The sequence below is a fragment of the Drosophila busckii genome, unplaced genomic scaffold, assembly GCF_011750605.1.
Source record: "Drosophila busckii strain San Diego stock center, stock number 13000-0081.31 unplaced genomic scaffold, ASM1175060v1 chrUn_01, whole genome shotgun sequence".
Classification (NCBI taxonomy): Eukaryota; Metazoa; Arthropoda; class Insecta; order Diptera; family Drosophilidae; genus Drosophila; species Drosophila busckii.
The window spans coordinates 258409-283151 of NW_022872717.1; the positions used below are offsets into that span (position 1 = coordinate 258409).

At 36.7% G+C, this 24743-nt stretch overlaps 2 protein-coding genes across 7 annotated transcripts in view; one reads left to right on the top strand and one right to left on the bottom strand.

The window, feature by feature from the left end:
• Window positions 1–18318, top strand: part of LOC108607970 (unconventional myosin-IXa) — a 43136-nt gene extending 24818 nt beyond the window's left edge. Inside the window, exons 5-9 of one of the 4 annotated variants that reach the window (XM_033294702.1) lie at window positions 94–588; window positions 684–1388; window positions 3323–5006; window positions 5069–5226; window positions 5318–6218. In XM_033294702.1, the coding sequence (XP_033150593.1) occupies window positions 94–588; window positions 684–1388; window positions 3323–5006; window positions 5069–5226; window positions 5318–5707 (3432 nt within the window). In that variant the 3' untranslated portion in view covers window positions 5708–6218. Of the gene's footprint in view, window positions 1–93; window positions 589–683; window positions 1389–3322; window positions 5007–5068; window positions 5227–5317; window positions 6219–18246 lie in introns of those variants that run through there. The other 3 variants (XM_017999106.2, XM_017999105.2, XM_033294703.1) reach the window with 3 other exon arrangements.
• LOC108607971 (diuretic hormone class 2) lies at window positions 8658–23294 on the bottom strand. Of its 3 annotated transcripts, none has more exons than XM_017999110.2 (5): window positions 23239–23294; window positions 23077–23137; window positions 10634–10746; window positions 9815–9940; window positions 8658–9546 (listed from the first exon to the last, which is right to left on the bottom strand). In XM_017999110.2, exons 3-5 carry the CDS (start codon window positions 10723–10725, stop codon window positions 9411–9413), a joined length of 354 nt encoding a protein of 117 aa, XP_017854599.1. In that variant the 5' UTR covers window positions 10726–10746; window positions 23077–23137; window positions 23239–23294; the 3' UTR covers window positions 8658–9410. The 3 variants fall into 3 exon arrangements, with proteins under 3 accessions (XP_017854599.1, XP_017854598.1, XP_033150595.1); XM_017999109.2 differs by having other exon boundaries at window positions 10631–10746; XM_033294704.1 differs by lacking the exon at window positions 8658–9546 and having other exon boundaries at window positions 9811–9940; window positions 10631–10746.
• Between the last annotated feature and the right edge of the window lie 1449 nt (window positions 23295–24743).

Genomic DNA, 24743 nt, shown 5'->3' on the forward strand with positions numbered 1-24743 from the left:
GATGGACATTTAAGGCGAATCAAAAATATACATAACCAATGTTAGTTATAGTTTTAAAGGTAATATTTTTTAATTTTATAAATTCCTCTTCAGCAATCGCAAAACTTCGGCCGGACCGTAGCAGGATTTTCGAATCCGTCCGGAGCTATTATTCCGGCGCGTAACACATCCATTCCTCATCCATTGCCGCACCAGTTAAGTGACAGAACCACTCAAGTGCATCACCATCAGCAGCACCAAAGCAATAAGAACCACACTTCTTGTCTGGGCGCCTCGGACACAGTGGCACAAGTTTCTCCGACATATATACCAAATGCTAGTTCAAACACATTACCCAAGCGCTCTTCGTGCTCCTTGACAGCCCAACAAATGTCAGCAAATAAACATATCAATCCATGCCAGAGTGTCAGGACCCTCCCATTTGGGTTTGCATTTCCTGCCGGTGCTGGAGGGGGAAGTAGTGCTAAGCTACAACAATCCTGCCGCGAGCCTAAGGACATGCAGGATCTGATCCATATGCCTGGTCCACTCACCGAACACGCTGTCATGCATACGCTACAAGCGCGCTTTAATGAGCAACGCTACTTTGTAAGCTACAACTTGAATTCAGATTTATCGGTTTTATTCAAGATTATAACCGGCTTGAATCATGAATGTAAATATTTGGTTTTATTTTCGTTTAGACTAATGTGGGTCCCATACTGCTCTCAATCAATCCATACTTGGATGTAGGTAACCCTCTGACACTGTCATCTACTCGTGACATTCCGTTGGCTGCGCAGCTACAAAAGATTGTTCAAGAGGCAGTACGACAGCAGAGCGAGACAGGATATCCGCAGGCTATCATATTATCGGGCACAAGCGGAGCCGGAAAGACGGCAAACGCAATGCTTATGCTGCGCCAACTCTTTGCCATTGCAGGCGGAGGCCCCGAGACAGATGCTTTTAAGCACCTTGCCGCTGCCTTTACAGTTCTGCGGTCACTTGGATCCGCAAAGACCACAACAAACTCAGAATCCAGTCGCATTGGCCAGTTTATCGAGGTACAAGTGACAGATGGGGCGCTCTATCGTACCAAAATCCATTGTTACTTTCTCGACCAAACTCGTGTCATTCGACCCTTGCCCAAGGAGAAGAACTATCATATATTCTACCAGCTGCTAGCCGGACTTAACCGCGATGAACGCCTAAAGCTTCACCTAGAGGGCTACTCGCCAAACAATCTGCGGTATCTCAGAGGCGATAACTCTCAAAACGAACTAGAGGATGCTGCTCGTTTCCAGGCCTGGAAGACCTGCTTGGGCATACTTGGTATTCCATTTTTAGATGTGGTGCGTGTCCTCTCAGCAGTGCTCTTACTCGGCAACGTGCAGTTCATAGATACTGGAGTAAGTATATTTTTAAATAATTAAGCATTTATATAATTCGACTCATGCTTACCTTAAATATGTTTAAAAACCACTACCAAATTTTATGTCCCTAGCTCTTATACTCTCCTAGTTCTTCTTACTCATACAGACGGATAGACAGACAGATATCAACTCAGTATGTCTACCAGATCTGGGCCTCACATGCCTGCTTCTGCCTGTTACATATATTTTTAAAATTTATTGATCCCTTTTTCATGTTTATATAAATGTCATAATGTAAAAAAGAAAACTCTCATTTAAAAATGCATAGCAGCACTGAAGTGTTAAAATAAATAAAATAAATAGAATGTATGTATGCCCTGTTACTCAAGCCCAGAGCCAATCAGTCGGCGAGCTCACACACATAGCTCTAGACCACATCCAACATTCGGCCGCTATCGTCTAATTGGCAGCTTGGTTATGGAAAAACAAGTATTTACAAGTGAGACGCATTCAATTTCACATTTTGTGACTAATTCCCGTGTTCTGTGATGGTGTTTTGGTGAAACCATTCATCTTGAACTTCGGTGGTTGCGAGTTCGACTCTCAATCTAGGAAGTTTTATGCTTGCTCAGAATATTTTGATTTCGTGGCACTGATGTTATTAAGGGTAATTTACGTCTGAATTTTATATCATGTTTGATACATAAATAAGTACTGAGCTATAGAAATCATTTTGCAAAAATATACATAATTTAATGCTGTTGGAAATACTCACTTTTCTTGAACAAAAGTTAATTCAAATTTGTTTAAGGGTGTAAATTAAAATAAAATGTACATTCAATTAAAAATTAACAAAAGGAATGAGCTTTTCTTTTTCTTATTCGAAATAGTCCTGTTTATAAGAGCCGGAAGACACCAAACTTTGTACGTAGGCCGATGTATATTCTGAGCAAATCTAGAAGTACGGTAGCGGGCATAGTTTTGAAGATATAAAGTTGTGGTTGTGGTAAATCATAATGAAATTATGTTGTTAAAATATTAAACGTTGTGTTTAATCTTTAAATAAGTCAAAGAGTTTGTGTTAACCGATTATTCTTCACTTTGACATTTTTGTAAAAAATGAAAAAGGGTATTATGAAGTTGTGCAAATGTATGTAACAGGGAGAAGGAGGAGTGACAGACCCCATAAAGAATATATATATATGTCTTGATCAGCTAAGACAAAAGTTCGAAATCAGCCTGGATGTAATTGAGCAACTGTTTCTCAGCAACTATAACCAAATTTTGTATGGAGGTGCTCCTATACCCAAAACCAAACTCATTTATTTTATTTTTTTTTTCCTCCCCCCTCCCCCGCGAATCGAAAAAAGCGGATTACCACCCACAATATTAAGCAATTAAAAAATATTTAAAAATTTGAAATAAATCACAAATACGCTTTGTGATGAGCTCGATCGGATAAATAAGTTAGGAATTATTTATATTTCAATTTTCAATATATACAGCGGGATGCGCTTGCTGACGCGTCATACAAACGTCGTTGCCGACGCAGGCGGCTGCTGACGCTTCAGCGAAAACGAGATGTGACGCGTTGGTCTTGAGGTTTGTGTGTATGTGTTTGTGAGTGCGTGCGTGTGTTTGCTGCGATACCCTAGTCAGAGTGTATATAAAAGTTGGTTGCGCCCAACTTTAATTTCCATTTCTTTTTCATATGTGTTTATATTAACACAATATATATGTACATTTAAATTATTTTCTGTTGGTTGTCTGTCTCAACGGTTTATTAAATATGAGTAGTTTCAAATATATAACACCACTTCCACAGAAGCTAAATACGCATATTAAAAGTACCTTGGCAGTGCTTAACTGCTTGGAAATGTTGCAGATTACTAGAAGCGGACTCTGGACTGTTAAATAAATATTATTAAATATTCTAAAAATTTATCAATCTCGATTTGGATATTTAATAGGGGCTTGAAGTTGATGTCAAAGGTGAATCGGAGCTCAATTCTGTAGCGAGTCTGCTGGGTGTGCCGCCGGCAGCCCTGTTTCGTGGACTGACCACCCGCACCCACAACGTAAGAGGACAGCTAGTGAAATCTGTGTGCGGCGATGTTAACGCTAATATGACGCGCGACTGTCTTGCGAAGGCACTATACTGCCGCCTGGTGGCCACCATTGTTAGGCGTGCAAACAGTTTAAAGCGTCTCGGCTCCACACTTGGCACCCTCAGCTCTGACTCCAACGAGTCAGTGCACAACCAAGCGGACGCGGCTTCCCAACACGCCTCGACCATAGGGGGTGGCAATGCAGGCTCCAAGTCTATGGCGGCGCTCAATAATGCAGTTAAGCATGCAACCGACGGCTTTATTGGCATATTAGACATGTTTGGATTCGAGGAGCCATCGCCTCACGCACATTTGGAACATCTCTGCATAAACCTGTGTGCAGAAACTATGCAACACTTTTACAACACGCATATTTTTAAGTCCTCAGTAGAGTCGTGCCGTGATGAGGGCATCGTGGTGTCCCAGACCGAGGTTGATTATGTTGACAATGTGCCTTGTATCGATTTGATATCCTCGCTGCGTACCGGTCTGCTCAGCCTCTTGGACATGGAATGCTCAGTACGAGGCACTGCTGAGAGCTATGTGGCCAAGCTAAAATTACAGCATCGCAGCTCCACGCGTCTCGAGAGCCGACTAGCTTCGGAGTTGGACGATCCGCGTCTATTTGCTATCCGACATTTTGCAGGTCGCGTGGAGTACGACAGCACTGACTTCCTGGACACAAATCGAGATGTGGTGCCCGATGATCTCGTTGCCGTCTTCTACAAGCACAGCTGTAACTTTGGCTTTGCCACACACCTCTTTGGGTCTGAGCTTAAGGCTTTATATTCTCAGCCACAGGCGCCGCGAGGCCTCAGCTTTCGCATTTCGCCAACTTCACACTCCGACCTGCTTAATGGCGATGAGCCCGTAAATACACTTACTCAGGACTTCCACACACGTCTTGACAACCTGCTGCGTACTCTTGTACATGCACGACCGCACTTTGTGCGTTGTATTCGCAGCAATAATTCCGAGCAGCCAGCAAGATTTGAGCGTTCGACTGTAGTACGCCAGATCAGGTCGCTGCAGGTTTTGGAGACAGTCAATCTGATGGCTTCTGGATTCCCGCATCGCATGCGATTCAAGCAATTCAACGCACGTTACCGTATGCTAGCGCCTTTCAAATTGCTGCGTCGCAGCGAGGATAAGGCGCAGGAAGATTGTCAGGTTATACTGCAATACGCATTGGACATGGAGCATCCGCCGGTGTTGGACGGGTCTGTAACGCTCGCGTGGGCGCCAGGAAAGCGACATGTATTCATTAGCGAAGGCATACGCCAGCAATTAGAGCACCTTCGCACAGAAATTCGGCACCGAAGCGCCGCCCGCATGCAAGCTATCTGGCGTGGCTATTGGTGGCGCAAAAAGATGGGTAGCTCCGGCAACCTTAAGCGCAATGCCAACACAGCCGACACAGGTCTAATCTGTTCAATGCCTGCACTTGCGAAGGGGACAAACAACCACATTGCCAAGTCAGAATCCGAATCCGCAGCTGCCGCAATAGTTGCTTTGGCGGCAGTTGCTGCTTCAGCTCCAAGCACGGGTGAGTAAAATGCAAACTTTTTGGTGAGAAGTATTTTATACTGTTTCTGTATCTATATGTAGTCGCACGACTGTCAGCTAAGTCCACGAGTGCACAAATGTCTAGCACTGTGCTTCGACCACGTCCTCAACCAATTGCTGGCACTCCGCCGCCTGATCCCCATGAGAAGTGCGACCAGAATATTATTCAGCAAACATGCAGTCTCTTTGGGTTGGATTTGGTAAGTAGACATACATACAAGTATATTGCCTTTGCTGGTCTTTTATTCATGCGTCTATGGTTGTTTGCGTTTATGTTTTACATTCGGACAGGAACGACCGCCGCCCGTTCCGCCGTCACGAGCTTATACCATCACCCCTAACTCGAAGAAGCTTGGGTATCCGCAAAGTCGCATCATGAAATTGAATTTTCCAGAGGATGCTAATCCTTCTGGCACACTGTCATCACCAGCGCCGGCAGCCACTGAGCTGCAACATCTTAAGAAGGGCGAGGCCGTTACAGTTGTGGGCGCATCAAGTGCTCGAGGCCACTTAATAGTCGTACATAAGGGTCAAAGCTATCACGTGCCCTTTCAGTATATGGAGCTGACCATTCAGTCGATTACCTCCGCTGCTGTTTCTGGTCTTACTTCCACTCCTTCCGTTGGTAACGTTAATAATAGTGCCAATATAGCTGCTTCAAGTACTGGGGTTAAAATTTGATTCTGAGACGCCACTGTACTTGTGCTAAAGATTGATTAAGTATACTTAACGAGCTGTATGTATTCATATATTTTACAGTTCAGCTCCTAAGTAGTATTTTTAATGTTTATCAGAACTGTTTTGTAGTATTATTAAAAACCTTGTCACAGTACGTCGAATAATGTGCTTGACAGAATGGGGACCATAGAACCTAATACTTAATGTAGTTTACAGCTTCCAGTGCCAATCAAATAAGATCTTCCACTAAAAAACATATATAGTACATATATATTAGGTACGTTTGTGAGTACATATGCACTTAAGAACTATAAAATTCTATGATTATTGCTTACTTATTTCAATTAGCTATAAATATTCAATCTGTAAAACAATCATGATCACATTACTCACACCACATACTGCATATAAAGCGAATTATAAAGCTATGCTTAGTAATAAGTTTAATCATTCAAACTTAGTTTTATTTTGGATTTTTTCTAATAACATACACAAATTGTATATTTTCATGCATTAAACGCATTTCTTTAAGTACGATAAATTGATTTTTAATAAATAACACAAGTTTGAAGCACTCTCATCATGGGTTTCGCTAGAATTTACTCAACGGGGGAAAACGCAATTTTTAGACCCCACAAACTTAATATACAATTAAAAACTTAGTTACCAATATGATCTTCCAGAGGGATTGTGACAAATAACAAATTTACTTAAGCAATTTTGTATTTAATTTGTATTTAATAAGTCATCGTATATAATGTATGAAAAATTTTATACTAATTGCCAAATATGTTTGAAGCTGTATTGTTTTAAAACTTTTTAGCTCGTGTGATGAGTTATTGCTGTTATTGTATGTTGATTATGGAGTCTAATTTGGGTAGAATGAATAAAACATTCTTGTCAATTGCAAATTTATCATAACCCCTTGCTCTCCTGCTTAAAGTATGATTACAGACATCGTTTTTGGATGTCTCGTCTCACAAATGAAGCTAGCGTGTGTATTATTGCATGATCTCTGGCTTAGAGTGAAATGTTTTGCATGACTATCCAATTGTAGAATGCCACACATTAGAACAGAATTGGAATGACTGTTGTCGCGTTTTTCGTTTAGCAAATTCGTTTCTGTGCCTGTGGTTAGTGAATAAAATAGGTTTTGGTCGACCAGGTTGTTCAAGTCCGTCCAATACATGCTAGATTTACCTAGAAGCGAGTCAAACAAAATCAACTCAGTATAACTCTGAAGGTTTATTAGATTGGCGTCCATTTGGCGACATTTTGATACTGCGCCAAACCAATTAGTAGACTCTTTGTGCTCAACGTAATAATATTTGGATCCGATTTTGTTATATGTTTTTGGTTCCCCAACCGCATCCGGATTGTCAGTGTAAATGCGAATTGATGTTTTCGGTACTACCATGAAAATGTATTATTATTAGAAATAAAAAATGAATATATATATATAGATACCTGGGATAGCGCTCTCTATATGAACAATGCACAGTATGTTTAGTCCAAGCAATATGACAAGAATTTTTGGCTGAAACATTTTACAGGGTTTAGATTCCATGCAGCTAAACAGCGGTATGATTAAACAGTGGGCATTTCAGCGATATTTATAGGGGCAACTATGTATGTACATACATACATACGCTCTCTCTTTCTACACATGCAGCTTTTTAAGCTCCCCTACAGTATACCTTTCACTTTCTATTAAATAAAGAGAGAAGAAGGTATTTTAAGATTTTGCATATGTATGTAACAGGGAGAGTGAACCCTTTCTTTCCATATTAAGTACACTGGTTGTACAATTATTTTGACTAAAATGTTTTGCAGCGTTCTCCTTTGTATCTTTTCAAATCTTCAAGTAAAATTTCAAAATTATTTATGGTAGTTAGCTCTATCTGCAAGCTTTCAATATTATATGTATAAAGTCAGATAAGTATGATACTAATCCAAAATTCATAATGTAGATTACGGTGGTACAAGTATTTTGACAAAATGATTTTTTTAATTTGTTCAACGTAAATAGTAATTTCCACAAAGTAGTATATTTTTTATATAAAATGGATAAAAAACTTCTGAAATATTTTCAATTTTACACATGTAGATATAACGAGCAATGAACTATCGTCGATGACTACACTACGCTACCGCTTGATGTAAACGTGTTAACTGCTCTGTGTGTATGTGCTTGACATATGTGTGTATTTTTTGTGGCTGCCTAGTCAAAGTGTATTAAACAGTTGACTACGCCCAACTTAACATAGCGCTTGTTATTATTGGCTAAAACAGTTATTCAGATAATCGTTCCCATGTTGCTTATTAATCCTCTTATGTTGCTTATCAATGCCGACCAATAATTACAGCAAAACAAATAATTATTGCGTCTGTAACTAGCATTGCCCGCCGACTCCACATTTATGGCACTATATGGTGCACTTGGTTATCTATGAATCTATTTGTATTTGCACTCATTAAAGTCTTCCATAAATCGCATAATAGATGACGACGATAGATGAGAGAATTCCATGCTTAGCGAATTTATTATACTTTTATGTGTACATTGAGACCTAATGAAATAATGTTAAAGCTTGTATTCGTAATAATAAAGAAATATTAATAATCAGCATTTTTATGAATACGGATAAATAAGTTCAACAACAACAGATCGCATCATATCAAAAGTGTGTTCCGTTGATAATTAATAATTTTAATTTAATTTAAAAATATTTTTTTATTATTCATGGTCAAGCTTTTATTTTATTTATTTTTAGTTTAGTATTCAGTTTTATTCCACGTTAAGACTTGATAAATTGAATATGAAACCGAGTAGTCTTATTTTGATTGTAGTCATAGCTTAAATAAAAGGGATTGCGATAATATCTACGATTCCGAAAAGAAAACATTATTTTTAGATTTTCACTAGGCGTAAATTTATTTAATATTGTGAATTTTCGATATTTTTGCATTTAATTTTTCAATATAGACACCGTTTAAATATTTATAGAGTATGCATAATAGTTTTACACGTGCGTATTTTATTTACAAAAAGTACTTTTGAGTCGCTTGCAGAACTTTAAGAGCGTTTTAAATAGGCCGTTTTTAAATTAACACATTTGGAATATAGTATGTTTTCTTTTTGTTTTGTGTGCTAATACTAAGGCATACCCACTTAAAGATTTTTTGTGCAAGTTTAATGACACTTGAATATTTGTATAATTATACATAATTTATTTTAATGTTTTGCAGCATATGTTAAAATATTTTATATGTATTTTGTTTTTTTTTTTTTCAAACATAAAGAGAAGCGATAGATCGTTATTTTGCGATCTGTTCTGATCTAGGTAACGCTTTATTAAATTTGCACAAACTTTTCACTTGTGAATCTTAAGTTTTTTTTTTGTAACTTTGGAGCAACAGCTTAACGTTTAACTAACGTTGAACGTGCGATAATACTGTAACATCAATTTCAGATATTTACCACGTGTGGTATGTATAGATGGTTTTGTGTGTGTTCCGTCTTAAATAAATTTATGTATGTACAATGCAAAATTATATTATGCTTGTGTTAAAAAAATGATATACTTATATTCTATAAGCCAATCAAACCAAAACTAAAATATAAATATAAAACCCTTATTTATAGTTATTTCGAATTGTAGTTACACATTATCAAGATCGCAAACTCAATCGCCATCGGCATCGTTTAAGCATCAGTTTCGGAGCGTCGCCTTCGGCCTGGGCCTCCGGGAAAATTGGCGGCTGCGAGACCCATGCGATGTTTCGCCTCCTGAGTACCTGAATAGCCGCGTGCCAAACCAAAGTCAACAGTACGCTTCGAGCTAAATAAGCAATTCAGAAGTAGTCTAAATTATTTTTGAATAATTATGGTAATTTAGATTATTTCGGTATTTTTGTGACCGTAACCATTAAATAATCATACAATTTTCACCAATTTATTTTCCAGAAATAATATAATTGATTTGTAATTCTAAACGTAATTTAACAACTACGCATGTATTAAATGTTTCTGGCTCACAATGTGAAAAACAAAGCTTTATTCTCTGAGAAAATGGAAAATTGATGGGAAAATTAGATGGTAAAGCTTACTTCTCTAAGTCATTGCGTGCTCTAATTATAGTGCGTCCGAAGCGTGTCATCAGCTCCATCAGAAGGTCGTCGGGCACCTCCTCCAGCTCATTATAACCCCCATTATATCCGGCATTGGTGCTCTGGCTGTTTGTGGTCAGTGAAGCAAAATATTAAGCTTTTATTTTGTAAATAATTAACATTTGAATTTAAAATGCTAATTACTTTGACTTGGCTTATTATTATTACATTCCCATTTGCATTTATCTTATTATAAATAGAACAGTCTAAAGAGTCGCTTTGTGCTTGAGCAGCTGTTCTTTATAAAAGTCCCAGTCCGCAATTAATTACAATACTGTTAAAATATTTAAAGCATTTGCTGATTTAGCTGTCATATCTCGAATGAGTTTACATTATATTAATTAAAATTTGCACGAGCTGGTTCAACACAGTTATTTAAAAATGAGTGTGAGACAAAAATCCCCCCCATCAGCAGTAGAAAAGTGAGATAGAGAGAGAGGGAGCTAAATACACAGCCACATGACAATGAAATTAAAGGCACAGTCACTTCAACAAGTAACCGAATGCTAAATGTAACTTTGAGCTGCTGCTAAGAGTGTCGCATATGCCTTGAGATGCTGCTGTTAGCAGTGCACACCCCCAAGCCTTGTCTGGATGACTGGCAAATGGCAGACCGTTCGTACAGGCCGGGTAATTGGTTTTGGGCAAATATTTTTATACCAATTTCAGTACTCGTTGCTAAAGTACCAGAAATTAATTAGTTTATGCTTAGGGGCATGGGCATGGTTGGTATGCTATGGATGGCAATTGTACAACTACCTGGGCATGGGTGCGGCCTGACTCCTTGATATGGTCAGCACGCAAACCGTGAGCAGGGCCAAGCCGCCGAATGAGAATCTGTTTGTCATCATAATGTCGAAACAGTCGAGCTTCTGAAAAATTCAAAGAGAATGCTATGTATTAGATATTGTACATTTTGATTTGAAAGCGAATTAAAGAATGCCAAGGCTAATAACTAAAGATCAATTCGAGTGCGCAGACCTATATATACTTTTCATCCCTACGCCCTACACTAAGCGGAAGTCAGGTGTAACATTTTCCATTTAATGATTCATTACCCACTCAACAAGGTGTTGCCACTGGCCGTCTGTCCTTTTCTGTTCATTTGACGGCTATAAAGTCATTACCCGAGCAGGGTAACAGCCTACGTTTTGCATTCCTGAACTTCCGGTGACGCTGCCTCTAAAAGCTGTTGTCACTGTTCTGTTTGCAACTGAGAAAAGTTAACAGCTCTTTGACAGTTATCGTTGGCTGAGAGCGTCAACAGGACACAGGATACTCCACCCAACTCGCGTAGACAAATAAATTGACCCACTGCAACAACTTTCGTCTCAACTATTTCCCTCTCTCTGCCTCTTCACTCTTTCCAGGTCATGCGCTTAATTTCGCCCATGGCTCGTCACTCTGACATGTGCATCTTGCTCAGCAGAAAACAATTTTTATTGACATATGTATGTGCAGTATTTGTCCAAGAACTGGTTATTGATTTGCGGATGAAGCCATTTTCCAGGAATCCTATTGTCGTCCATTAATCGAAGTTTGTGGTCCCACATAATTAAAATAAATTGCCAAGTGTTTTGCAATTTTTTTTTAATCTAACATTTCTGATAGCAAATACTTAAGGTCAGAAACATTTCAACTAACTAAATACAAATTCTTATGATGCTTATAAGCTGTGCCCATTGAGCCATCGGAGCAATTGCAAAGGAAACTTCAAGTACACGCCAATCGAACAAAATCGCGATAAAAAGTTGAAAATTGCTTTGAAGACGTCAGAAATTGTGAAATAAAGGAAAAAACATTAGGAATGCGCTTTGGTCTTGTCCAAGCAAAGTTCAAAATTTGTTGGACCATAAATGCACGTTGAGCTTTTACATTTGCTTCTCGAACCATTTTCAAAAGCTGATTTAAAAAATCAAATAAAAAACAAAGTGCCATTTGGAGAGCAAGGCTAACGAATCCACTCTTAAGCACCAGAAAACACAATGAGATCAGTGTGTGATTGCGTTTTATAACCCCAGCATTTGCCTTTTTTTGTACTTAGTTGTGGAGCTGTGGGAAATCCACAGGTCGTCGCTTGTGTGTGTGGTCCGCTTATCGGAGCGCACAAACAATTCTTGGACTGCTTAGCTCTGTCCAATTACTGACGTAGGCCACACAAAGGGAAATGCTCGGATTCGGGCGAACGCGTCGCGTACTTGGTACAAATAAAGTAATCAACGGATTTTACGCAACACCTAACAATTCCGTTCGTCGCTACAGTTAACCTCCATTCATTTATGTATATATTTTTTTCCTAATGTTTGCCTTTGCACTACGCTTGACTCCTGATGAGCTATCAGTTCAGCGAGTCTCCAGTTTATAGGGAGCACAAAGCTCAGCCTCAGCAGTTCATTGAAGAACTAAAATAGAAGGAGGTAGAAAGCGAGGCTGACCAACCGTTTATCAATCATTTTCGCATTTGATTTATGACCATATGCGCACCCATAATGAGAAGTGCGTAAATACCTACACTCAAGCAAACAAACATACATATGCCACATAGTACATACATGCGAGTCCTTCGCATAACGCAGTCGCCTCGGGTGCCCGTGTGACCGTGTGTCCGGTGCCAGTTACGGCTCAACGAAGTGTGAAGCGCAATGCATATAAATTTCGATTTATATACATATGTACATAAATAAGTTTTTTCGAATATTTTTATCTACAGTGCGGCTGATAACTCACGCAGACCCCGATACAATTATAAGCACGACTACCAATCGGATTTGGCTTAGCAGGTATGCAAATAAAAATTATGAAAATAAAAAAAAAACCAAGTCTATGCTACGATATACTTTGCAAATACACTACAATCCATCAATCAATAAAATTTCGGTCATTGAACAATTCATTTTACGCTCGATCTGTAGTCTGCTATTGTACACAAATGCGTTGCCTATTGATATATGTACACATAAATGGCCTAAAGCAATGTTTCCTACTGAGCACCCTTTTATTAAAAACCAATCAATATTTCCTTCCCAGATTTAGTTTATTTTGAAGTACTTACACTCTTACTATTCTGCCCAATTTATTTCAATGATTTAGTATAAATTGAATTGCATAAACTAAGCTACCGTCTTTGAAAGTAGCTCCAGCTTCTATAGACACTCGCTTCACATCGTCAACTACAACTATGATCAGTTACCTCTCAATAGATTTGCAGAAGTAAATGATTAATAAGTAAATATATTCTTCTCGGTCATAAGCTAAAGATTGATATGCATGGTTTTCTACCTATAACTAAGGCAAAACTCAAACAACCAAATTAGTATTAAATATGTTAGAAAAATATATTAAATATATGCTTTGCGAGGCTTTAACTGTGTTATATCTACCTTATCACCTTATACTAGTAGACTAATTTAAGTTAATTTGCCCTCGTTAGCTAACCGACGTTAGACGTAGTATAAGTTTATGATTAAGTTAGTGACTGGTGAAATTAAAATTGAGCCAACTTAATTTCCTAGTCATACCTGCAATTTTTTTCTTAATGTTTGTCCAACTAATTATTCACTGCAGGATTAAGTTAGTGACTGGTGAAATTGCCTTCTCATATTTGTTGAGCCAACTTAATTTATCTATTTCATACCCGCACCTTTTTTCCTTATGTTATAATGTTTGTCCAACTAATTATTCATTGCAGGAGCCCCTTCGAGTACTCTGCGCAGATAACAACAAACATTATTCTGTCTTCAATACCTTGGCCTCAGATTTAATTATCAAGCGATGTTTACTTATTTAACTATTAACTAATCCAGATCTGCTGTGGCTCTTGAGTTTTTTTTCAAATCCATGCAACAAATGATAGGTGTAGTGCAAAACTATTTTGGTCGTCATAATATTCTTCATGCATACCAAATAGATTTGGATATATATCCAAATTTCAGTCAAATCGGTGACCCAAACGTCGTCTCCTTGTAAGCTAGAATAATCTTTCTGTTATTTTTTCTTTCCGTTTTAATTAACTTTAAATAAATTTTATAATCATTTTCTTTTACCGTCGGCTGTTCATATTTACCGTTAAAGAAAAGATGGTTCAGTTATGTTACATCTACCCATTGTTTTCTTAAGCGCTTATCTAGCGCACTTAAGCTAATGCGGCGCTGGTGAGGTGCACTCACTCGGATTTTATATTGCAACTCAGTCAAGTGTCAGACGATTAATTATACAACACAGCTCATCTAACATTGAAGCGGTCACTCAAAAGAATTATCGCGTAGCAATGCAAGCATAGTTTGCAGCTACTGCAATATTAGTGAGTATACTATAGATATAAGTAAATAAGGAGTTTAGCTGACATAAAACGAAGGCGATTGAGCTTACGCCTAAGCAGTTATTAAATTAAATGTTCTAACGAAATTTAAAATTATGGCTTTAATGTAAAAAATTTGACCTGAGAACAACATTATAGCTGCTATACAAACAAGTGGACGCATTAAAGTTGGGCGCAACCAACTTTTGTATACACTTTGACTAGTGCATCGCAACAAACACACGCACGCACTCACAAACACTTGTACATAAAGCAGCTAATGCGTTGCAGCTTACGCTGTAGCGTAAGCCGCGACTGCGTCGGCAGTTTGTATGGCGCGTCAGCATGCGCTTTTTTGGATTTGCGGAGGAAAGGGAGAAAATAAAGAAGCAACTACAAACCAATTTGGTTGATCTAGCTATTATAGTTGCTGAGAAACACACACTGATACAGACGGACACGGGTTTATCGACTCAGTTTGTCCTGCTGATCAAGAATATATATACTTTATGGTGTCTGCCACGCCTCCTTCTCCCTTTTACATACTTTTGCACAACTTCATAAAACCCTTTTCCATATTTTAGAAAAATGTCAAATTTTTGTATGTCCCTTAAATTAGACAATGTGACAAATTTTTACCATAAAACGGTAATACGACAGAATCATGAAAATTATTTCTCCTCTGACTATTCTGACTTTTTATTGGGTGTCAAATTCATTTTGTCAAAAGAGTGAAAAATACAATTTCTTAAGATATTTACGGATATTTATCTTACAATTCTTGAAATTTTTGCCAAGACTATTTAAAACAAAACGGTTCTTTAATATATTTCCTGCTATTGTTTATGGTGTCAGCGGCTTATGGTTATTCCATGACTGCCAGAGGAAAGACATTAGCACTTGAGTACATAATGAGTTATGACATTATCTCAGCGCCTAAATTACAAATCACTAATTTTTATACAATTTTCCCGTATGAGAAAGAACAATTCAAATACAAATAGGCTAGAGCAAGCAAATGTGATATGTAGTTTCTCTTATTTCCGAAACACTAGGCTTTTATTTTTCATATTTTTCCTTGTCTTTCCCCCGAAAAAAAAACTAATTAGAAGATCGAAAAAGAAACAAATAGAAAATGGCGTAAATTCATTTTCGATATTCAAATCATAGAAAGTACAAAAATACTAACTTAGGCTCCATGCATGTAAAACTGTGGTAATGTAAGATAAAAGAAACCTGGTTTTGGTATACAGTAGGTTACAAGTTCTTTGCGAATCTATAATAGATACAAGCAATTGAAACTTTAAAAATACTCCACATCCTTATTGCATAATTGTAAAGAGTACAAACCCCACAAAAAATAAATATTTATTAGATAAGAAGGATGACTTAAATAGGGAACACTAAATTTTACCCGCTTTGTCAGTGTATTATTAAAGTCCATGTTAAACATTAAGCATAAGAATTTGGAGAAGCTCTATTTTAGTCTTAAAACTGTCGGCATGGTCTCAAAACTTGTGTTTTTGTGTGTGCTGCTTAAATTGAAATACAAGACGTAGACATTGGAATTGCATTGCGTTGATTACGGAGTACAATCGCACCTCGTCTAAATAGTGACTTGTTGACTCGTCGGATTGATAGGGTGCCCAACGGCGGCTTTCCCATTACGACTTCGAATGAGGATGTGGTTGTTATTGTTGTTGTTGTTGTTTTTATAGCCGCCTGCTGAGCTGGTAACTGAAAACATACTTATGATTTTTGTAAGCGTAGACATGAATAAAGTGTGTATCTGAAATGGAATTCGGGTCATTCAATTGCTGACGTATAGATTTTCCGTTTGAAATCTAAATATTGGACGTGACTATTCCGACTTGCACATTTGGCTTCGAATAGAGCTAGGCAGAAACTAAGGAGTAGTACTTAAAGTACATGGTGAATAAACTCATAAACATGGCAATGCACAGAGAGACAATTATTAAAATTATTAACACTCGCAACAGCAATTTAGTGGCATTAAATTTTAATTTTCATTCGCCTAATGAAAAATGCGTATACGACATGCTCGCTGTGGCAGTTGCTTTTTGGCTGCGAGAGAAGTCAGTGGAGGGCGAGGTGAACGACGGCAGGAAACTGCAGGAAGCTGGCGCACGCCGCGTTGTAATTGGATGCTTATTGAATTAGTGACGAAAACATGAATGGTGGCCGAAGGAGGCACGCAGAGCCTTCGCTGCCCTTTAGATATTCATCAAATTATCCGTTTGTCAAATTAAGCAAACAACCCATCCAACTGCCAGCTAGAAGATTGATTTGGATGTGAATGTGACGGTGGACTTAGACAGGCGGCGCAAGTCGCAAACAATTCACTTATTATTTGCCTGATTTGCCAGCTTGTCGGCTTGCTTTTTATCCGAGTCCCAATCAACCAATTAGATTGCTTCAAAGACAAAGGCTGTTCTGAATACGGATTTATTGGACGTGGTTATTGCTGCGAAGCCAATAACTCATGTAATCTTTGCTTTGCTTTTACGTTGGTAAAGAGAGCTTAGAATAACAGTTTGCACATGAGTGCAAACGTAGGTATATCTAATTGATAAAATATTGGTTGACGGACTAAGTTTGAGGAATACTTAAAACAGTTAGTTAATCACTTAAGAAGAAACTCCTTTAAGTAGTTACAGCTTCGAATGGTTATGCAACGCAAAAAAAACTTATGTGCGCTTTTCCCTGGGGATACAAAGTTCTTTTGCTACACACTTGGTCTTGCAATTGTTCTTTAGAACATTTTTGTTAGGCGGCAGGGCTGCAAGAGGCATCGGCGTCATCATTTGGATAGCCACACGTTGCTCAAATGCCAAAAACAATGAAGAAATTGTTGACCTTACTCAGATACCACATTCAACTTATTTGTCAAGTCGGTGGGGGAAGACACACGGAGAAGCGTGACTGGGGGTTGTTTGAGCGTTGGCACAGGCAGGACGCAACATTTAACTTTTGAGGCTAAAAGCTTTGCACGCAACAACAGTAGCACACAGAAAAATCCTTTGGGAGTCCCGACTTCAAGGCGATGGCAGCTAAAAGCTGGCATTAACCAATGGCTGAGCGGAATACGGCTGAGCCAAGCTGCCTTGACTTGCTTTACAACAACTTAAAAATTCATTGCGGTCCTAGGAATACTTTTATTTTGGGTTATTTTGATTGCGCCTTCACTCTACAAGTTTTTACAAAACGATAAAAAATTATGGTAAAAATGCCGGACACAGATTAAAATAATTGTACAAAGGCAAGAAATCATACACACGAAACCTGTTGGCATTCGCGTTTTTTCATTTGTAGTGAATTTGCCAAAGTATCATTTATCCAGAGTGTGCGAGCTAACCCAGCATGGAATTCAAAAATTAGCCCCTGGTGATGCGAATTGTTTATTGTTGCAGGCAGTGTGATAGGTCAGGTGATAGTGAAAGCAAAGTTGCTAAGTCATAAACATTTTATTGCGAGCACAACAGTTGCGAGTGTAGTCGTGAAACCTTTGTAAAGGCAACTTGCAGATTCCTTTGGCTTTTTGGCATTGTACTCAAAAGTTTTTGTGCGTCACAATGGAGCCAGGACTAACATCATCCATATGAGCAAACTACGTCATAAGTCGAAACGAAAAATGGAATAGCATACTTAAATGTATGCAAACTATGCTTTTGGGCGCGCCGAGCTGCAAACGAAACGCAAATGGAAGCAAGGGAGTCTCACCCTGCACCCAATGGCTTAGTAAGTAATTGTTGCAAGTGTGAGTCATATAGGGGAATTTGCCACATACTCTCATCCGTGCATTTCTCCCTCCGTTCGTTATTGTAGTATTCTTTTCGATGTCAATCCGAGCGGTCTTTATTCAGCTCCATCACTAGCGTCTCACTGCGCATACCCGATCAGTACCCAATCCCATAGTCCCAATAGCGCACACATTCTCTATTGTATGCCGACATTCGTTTGTTTATGTTTTATGAACGTTGTGTCGTCAACTTTTTGCATTGAATTCTTATTTAAAATATAATCGTTTTCTATATTCCATGTGCTTTGCTTTCAGATTGAGCTTTTGTGTCAGAGCAAGAACTACATTATGCAATTGTGGTTCCAATATTAAAAGAGACCCAAAATTTTATAATCAAAGTGACTTGCGCTGCTTGTTCCTAACAACTTGATTTGAATATTCAGTTAAAATCAATGACGGTTGGAAATACGTGTATATATATGTATGTAAAGGGCCCCATTCTCCGCTCACTTCAGGAGTTCCGTCAAACCCCCATTTTCCCATTTAAGCTAAAATAAAATAATTTTCAAAACCCATAGTTTGTATTTTTTAACATGTAACCAAAAGTATTTTGACTTAAGTCTGGTGCAACATTTTCCTATGTAACTTTTTATTTCTTCATGGAAAATGTCCAAATTATTTATGGTGGATAAGCACAAAGAAGTCAAAAAGTTACGGTCGTAGGTAGCTTTTAAAGCAATTTTTGGGGCAATTCCTATATAAAATCAAATCAAGTATAAATAGAGGCTGCACTGCATACATGCAAAAACAATATATGGTGGCTCCAATGTTAGACCCGCCGGCCAAGAAATCAAAACGCAGTCGCCGTCGACTGTGGCTTAAAGAGAAGTACAGACCGACAGTTCGCCGGTTCAAAACTCACCGAAAATGTTTTATTTTTTTCAATAATTAAACGTTGGTAGAAAAAGCATGAGTTCGATTCCTAGTATCGCCTATCGGTATTTTTTTAGTAAACATGTAAATACAGATAATATCCAAAATAATTTAAAAATATATATTTCTATAAATATATGCATACATTTAAAATGCATGAGAGTAAATATTTGAATCTATTCGCCTGCTATAATATTTATATTTTTGAAAACAGTAAGAATACTTAACTCACTTTTAACCGATGCCTTATGGGATATAAATAATAAAATTCAGAATATAATAATAAATTCGTAAAGCTGCTTTCAATGTTTCAATATAAGAATAATAATATCAAAGGATTAAATAACAAAATCAATGGAAAAAACAAGTGTTACAAATTAAAGTTATGCGCAATTAACTTTTATATACACTTTGACTAGAACATTGCAGCAAACACGACTGCGTCGTCAGCGATTAAAAATTAAAATATAATTATGTTATTTACCCGCACTTTCTGAATTTTTGGCATCGGTCAAAAGCATGACCAAGCGTTTTTGTGATTTATTTCAGATTTTTATACACTTTGACATTTTTGTAATAAAAGGAAAAGGGTTTAATGGAGTTGTGCAAATATATATTTAACAGGAATAAGAAGGCGTGGCAAACCCTACAAAGTACATATATATATTCTTTATCAGCAAGACAAACGGAGTCGATATAGCCATGTCCGTCTGAATGTTTGAGCGACTGTTTCGCAGCAACTATAAAAGCTAGAGCAACAACATTTTGTATGTACATAGGTGCTCCTACACCCAAACCCGAACGCATTGATATTTTATACACTTTGACATTTTTGTAAAAATGGAAAAGGGTATTATGAAGTTGCCCAAATGTATGTAACAGGGAGCACGTGGCAGACCCCACAAAGTATTTATATTCTTGATCAGCTCGACGAAGCTGAGTCGATATAGCCATGTCCGTCTGTCCGTCTGTTTGAGTGCGCCCCCCCCCCCCCCCCAAATCGAAAAATAACGATATATAAGGCAGTAGAAAAATCTGAAATAAATTCAATAAAATTGCCTAGTCATGTGTTTGGCCGATTGTGAAAATTTCAAAGCGATCGGTCCAAATAACTTAGGAATTATCAACATTTCATTTCAATCCTAGACACGGGGTGCACGTGCGTCGTCGTCGTTGCTGACGCTATCAGGCTGAAAACGAGCTAATGACGCATTAGCTTTTGTGTGTATGTGTTTGGAGTTGCATGCGTGTGTTTGCTGCGACTCCAAAGTTAAAGTGTATTAAAATGTTGGTGGCGCCCAACTTTAACCTGTCCACTTGTTTTTATTTGATCCCCCTCTCCAGCAAATCGAAAAAAAGAAAAAATGGGAAGTAAGATTTCACACAGAAGTTATTATTATTCAATAAAACACATAGTACATAGTTACTTGCAATTGTTTCATGCAAATTTTTAATTTTGATCTAACTATGTGAGCCCTATTCACGGTTTTTATTTTTTTAGTATTATTTATCTGATCTTTCTTGTTAGCCTATGAACGCATAACGGTAATAATTTCAATATTTAATGTCCGCCCACATTTAATAAGTACATATTTTATAGTGAGTTTCCATAAGCATTTCTTTGCCTTTGCGTTTGCCTTATGAATTCTCTCCATTGAATGGCGCCTGGAGAATGACAGTCGCGTTGCCTTGCCCTATCCATGTTCATGTTTCTGACATAAGATGTGCATTCGTACCCCATCCACCGGTTTGTCCGTACCACGCGTAATTTTATGTTATGAGCTGCTCCGTGTTTGCTTTAAGGCTTCCAAATTGTTTGTATGACAAAGTTAGCATTTTTTCATAAATTTACTTTACAAAAAATATTTGAATATTTATGGTCGGCATTTATATTAAATATCTTATTACCTCAAGGGTCCTCATCATTTCTTTTCAAATATGAAATATTACTTTTCGAGAAAATAAAAAGTATTTTAATGTATTTGTACTGAAAATTTATTAATGCCAAATGTAAACTGAATATGAAATTTTGTATTCAACATAAAACTATGGACAAAAGATTATTTAAAATATTTTTATGAAATCAATAATTAAAGGAATGTGCGAATAAAGGAATGTACAGCCTAAATTTCAATAGCACATAAGCATTTTTTAGCTACGGCTCGTACCGAATTTATATATGTATATTTAAATCTCGGTTAGTCGACAATGTTAGTCTGTGGCACCTCCCAATCTCACTTGCTCATGATGTTAACGCCAGCACATTTTATTGTAGCATCGAGGGACTCATGAAAAGAGCGTGGCATGCTTTAAAATTTACAATTGCCGCCATTGCCCGAAATTTACTTGTGGTTGAAGCTTATGAGCGCGTATATAACCTAGTATAGGGAATGGTATTTGTTTGTATAGGAGAGCTGCAAGCAAACTCTGTTGTACTCTGTTGCCGCCAAGTTGTTTCGAGTTAAACATTGACCAAAACATTTTAATTAACAAAAATATGCAAATTTAATTAGTGGAGCAAACGGAATAGCCGAGAGGCGAAGGAAAAAAGCAGAAATGAGCCCAAAAGACTAGGATATCCGAAACCCTGAGTAGTTGTAATAGGCTGTTGTTTTTTAATTGATGTGCACCAATATGCAGGTAGATACCGCAATGAGAAACTCGAAGCGATTTTTTATGAATTAATTGCGAATTAAAAGTTTTGCTGTGCGATGAGAGGCAGATGTGTACAGATGTACAGTGTCATGTTAACTTGGCCAAAGTCCAAGCTCATTTGACTGCCAGACTGTGGTACTGAAGTGGTGAAAAAAAGCTCTTAGCAGTGCGTTTCTCCCTATGTTGTTTTTTGCATTTAGTAAATTTAAAGAAAACAACAAGAACAGGCTCAAAGGAAGCTACGTAAGTATTTGAAACCAAAATTAAATTACTTCAGAATGAGTATGTACTAATTCCAGTTTATGTTTTCTTTTGCTTTTTTCTTTCTGCTTTTCTATTGCCAAACGAGCACCTGTGACAAACCAAACATCGCTGTCATTTTTAATTTAATAAAGATTTAAATAAATATTTATTTAATTTCCGAAACCATCTGAGAAAAATGTTTGTTCAAGAAATGTTATTAGTACTGCTAAATATAGCTAATTCTGGTATACATAAGGAAGGTAAGACCGTTCAGCTTTGGTATAACATTTTTTTACTTATAGCAAGAATTCTCGTTTCAACACATATATATATATATTCATATTTAGCATTCTTTAACTAACTTTAGCTAACGTCAATAATTCAAATAGTATTACAAAACTGAAACCATACGAACGAAAATTGTCTTAAAACGCATATACATAAGTGATTGTATTTTTCTTAAAATTTATCTTTTTTAAACTTAATTTAATAAATAATAAATTAAGTTTTTGAAATTAAAAATCAAAATTGATAATAGACATTTTTTTGTAAAAATGGCTTTAAAAAACAAATATTCTGTTGATCATCTGAATTGAAAAAAATTTTACTTCTTAGTGTTCTATTCAACATTCCTGCCGAATTAAAAGTAAGCCCAGTGGGAAACAACCACAATTGTATTTTCGCAATTTAAAATTTAAGAGCCACAATATAAGCGCATTATGTCATTTATTGAAGCTTGCATTTTTCAAGATAATCCTTGAGATTTACGTTCTCTGGAGCATAATCACAAAATAGAGGTAGTGGACATGGGCTTTAATAAGTGAAGACTTACTCTAACATTATGAAAAGGTCACAAAAGCCAAGAACTTTACAATGTTGTCAAAAAGGACATCATTGCCACAAACTCCGTAAAACAAGCACACAAAATGAACAAATGTATGCACGTTAAGGTGAGTCGCACATATTTTCTGTGTTAAGCTTACGATTTTGGTTTTTTTACAGTAAACTAATAATAATTCCATATAAATATTATCGCGATATAAAAGTAATAAGATTATGCGGTAAGCTCTTTTTTATTTTTCATCATGTAAAATTATTTTTGCAAATGATAGGCCCTATTAATGAAGAAGAAACCCAGTTTATTTAATTTGAGGACAACTATAAAATTTTCTTTAATGTACTTGAATTATCTTGTATTTTAGCTTTGTTATATACATATGTTTTTGATTATTATCTTTATTTTCTTTATTTATTTTGTTGTACTTGTCACTATATATAAATTAACAACTAAAGTTAATTGTACCTTGTACTCACCTTTTTTAAAATGCTAAAGGCGAAGAACACTTTATATTTAGCAACTGTTTAATGATTTTGACTAGAAAGCAAATATTTTAAAGAACAAACTGAATAATTAAATATGTGCACAATTTTATAGTTTTAAAGATTATAGCTGGTTATGAGCCAGATTAATTTTACCGTCGCCAATTTCCCTTTTTTTGTAGCAGCTGGTAACTGCACCGCTTTAAAACTGAAACGTAAGTGAAATTGTCAGACCAATCCGCACTCGATTTATACGCTGAGCTCGTGGCTCTCAGTTCGTATTGAAGTTAGCCGAGGATTCAAAAGATTTCAATTTCAGCTCGTGTCCCTGTATGAATGCGCTTATATGTGTGTACATACATATGTAAGTGGATGTGCCGACAGGTAAGAAGCACGAGTAACTTGACGAGCGCCCACGACTTTTCTGTTGACTGTGCGATTTTGCGCAGTCTTTATTTTTATGCATGTATTGGTTCGTAAACACATACGTGTGCATGTACTATTAGGCAAACCAGCGCTTACATATGTGTGTATGTATGTGAGTTTCATGCTGGCCCACAACTGTAGGCAACAGCATTAGAGAGAGTGCGTAATGTTATCAGTAGAATGGTATACCTATTCAGCTGATAAAACCAATTACGCACAATTATCGAACGCACACGCATACGCGATCTTATCTGTGAGCTTACTAATCAGCAGCAGATTAATTTCAATTAGTTTCATATTTGGAACCGTCAAACAGAACTTAATATAAATCCCTGAATCAAAATGATCATGCGGTAAAAAAGCGAAATTATTATTAGCTTTATTAATTACTATTATTATTGTGGATTTTATTGAACTAATCTAGCATAATCGAATACCACACCACGATAACTTTTAATATTGTTGAAAAATGCTATTGCATAAAAGTGTTAGAAGTTAAAGTATACATATATAAACAATTACTATACATACAATCGAAAACACACATTAACAATTTTTTATATAGTACGTGTATGTACCATAAAAAACAGTCTCAAATATAAATATGACGGCAGCTAGTATTGATATATTTAGATTGTTTTTTAAAAATAAACTCTGTTAAAAGTTAATCCGCCTATATATCCTACCCTAAAACTTACCAAACATCTTATTTTGTTTCTGGACCTGTGGTTAAGAAATCTCTGCAAGACCAGATGGAATTCCAGTTTTGTTGTTTACGATATACACTTATACGGACATTTTTAAACTATCTCCTGTCTCCTAAATTGTAGGATGACTCTTTAAAGCTTACGCAATATCTTTCGATTTGTAATGAATCTTTACGAATAATATACATGTTAAACCATTTATTTGTATAATATCCAAAAATATAATAAAAATTTGAGCTTATTACATCATTAGAGTTATTCTGTTTGTTTAAATTAATGCAACATTTTGTTTAGTTTTATTTTATTATAATAAATATATAATGCATGACATATTTTTTTCAATTATAATTTTTTAACATATCTCATAATACAACACATAATTTAAAAAATATGTCCGACATTAATATTGAAAAGCTTATAAATAATTGATGTGAGAATATATACAATTTTGGTCCATACAGTATAAAGATTTGCGGTTTGACTTCGATTTATTTATAATTTCCGTAAAAAATACTTGTTGAGTCTATA

Coding starts and splice junctions, on each gene's coding strand:
- LOC108607971 (XM_017999109.2), bottom strand. CDS start 10,725: ATGATGACAAACAGATTCTCATTCGGCGGCTTGGCCCTGCTCACGGTT. Junction 9,941..10,630: donor GCCGCACCCATGCCCAGGTA/GTTGTACAATTG, acceptor GACCACAAACAG/CCAGAGCACCAATGCCGGAT. Junction 9,547..9,814: donor GCACGCAATGACTTAGAGAA/GTAAGCTTTACC, acceptor TTGCTTATTTAG/CTCGAAGCGTACTGTTGACT.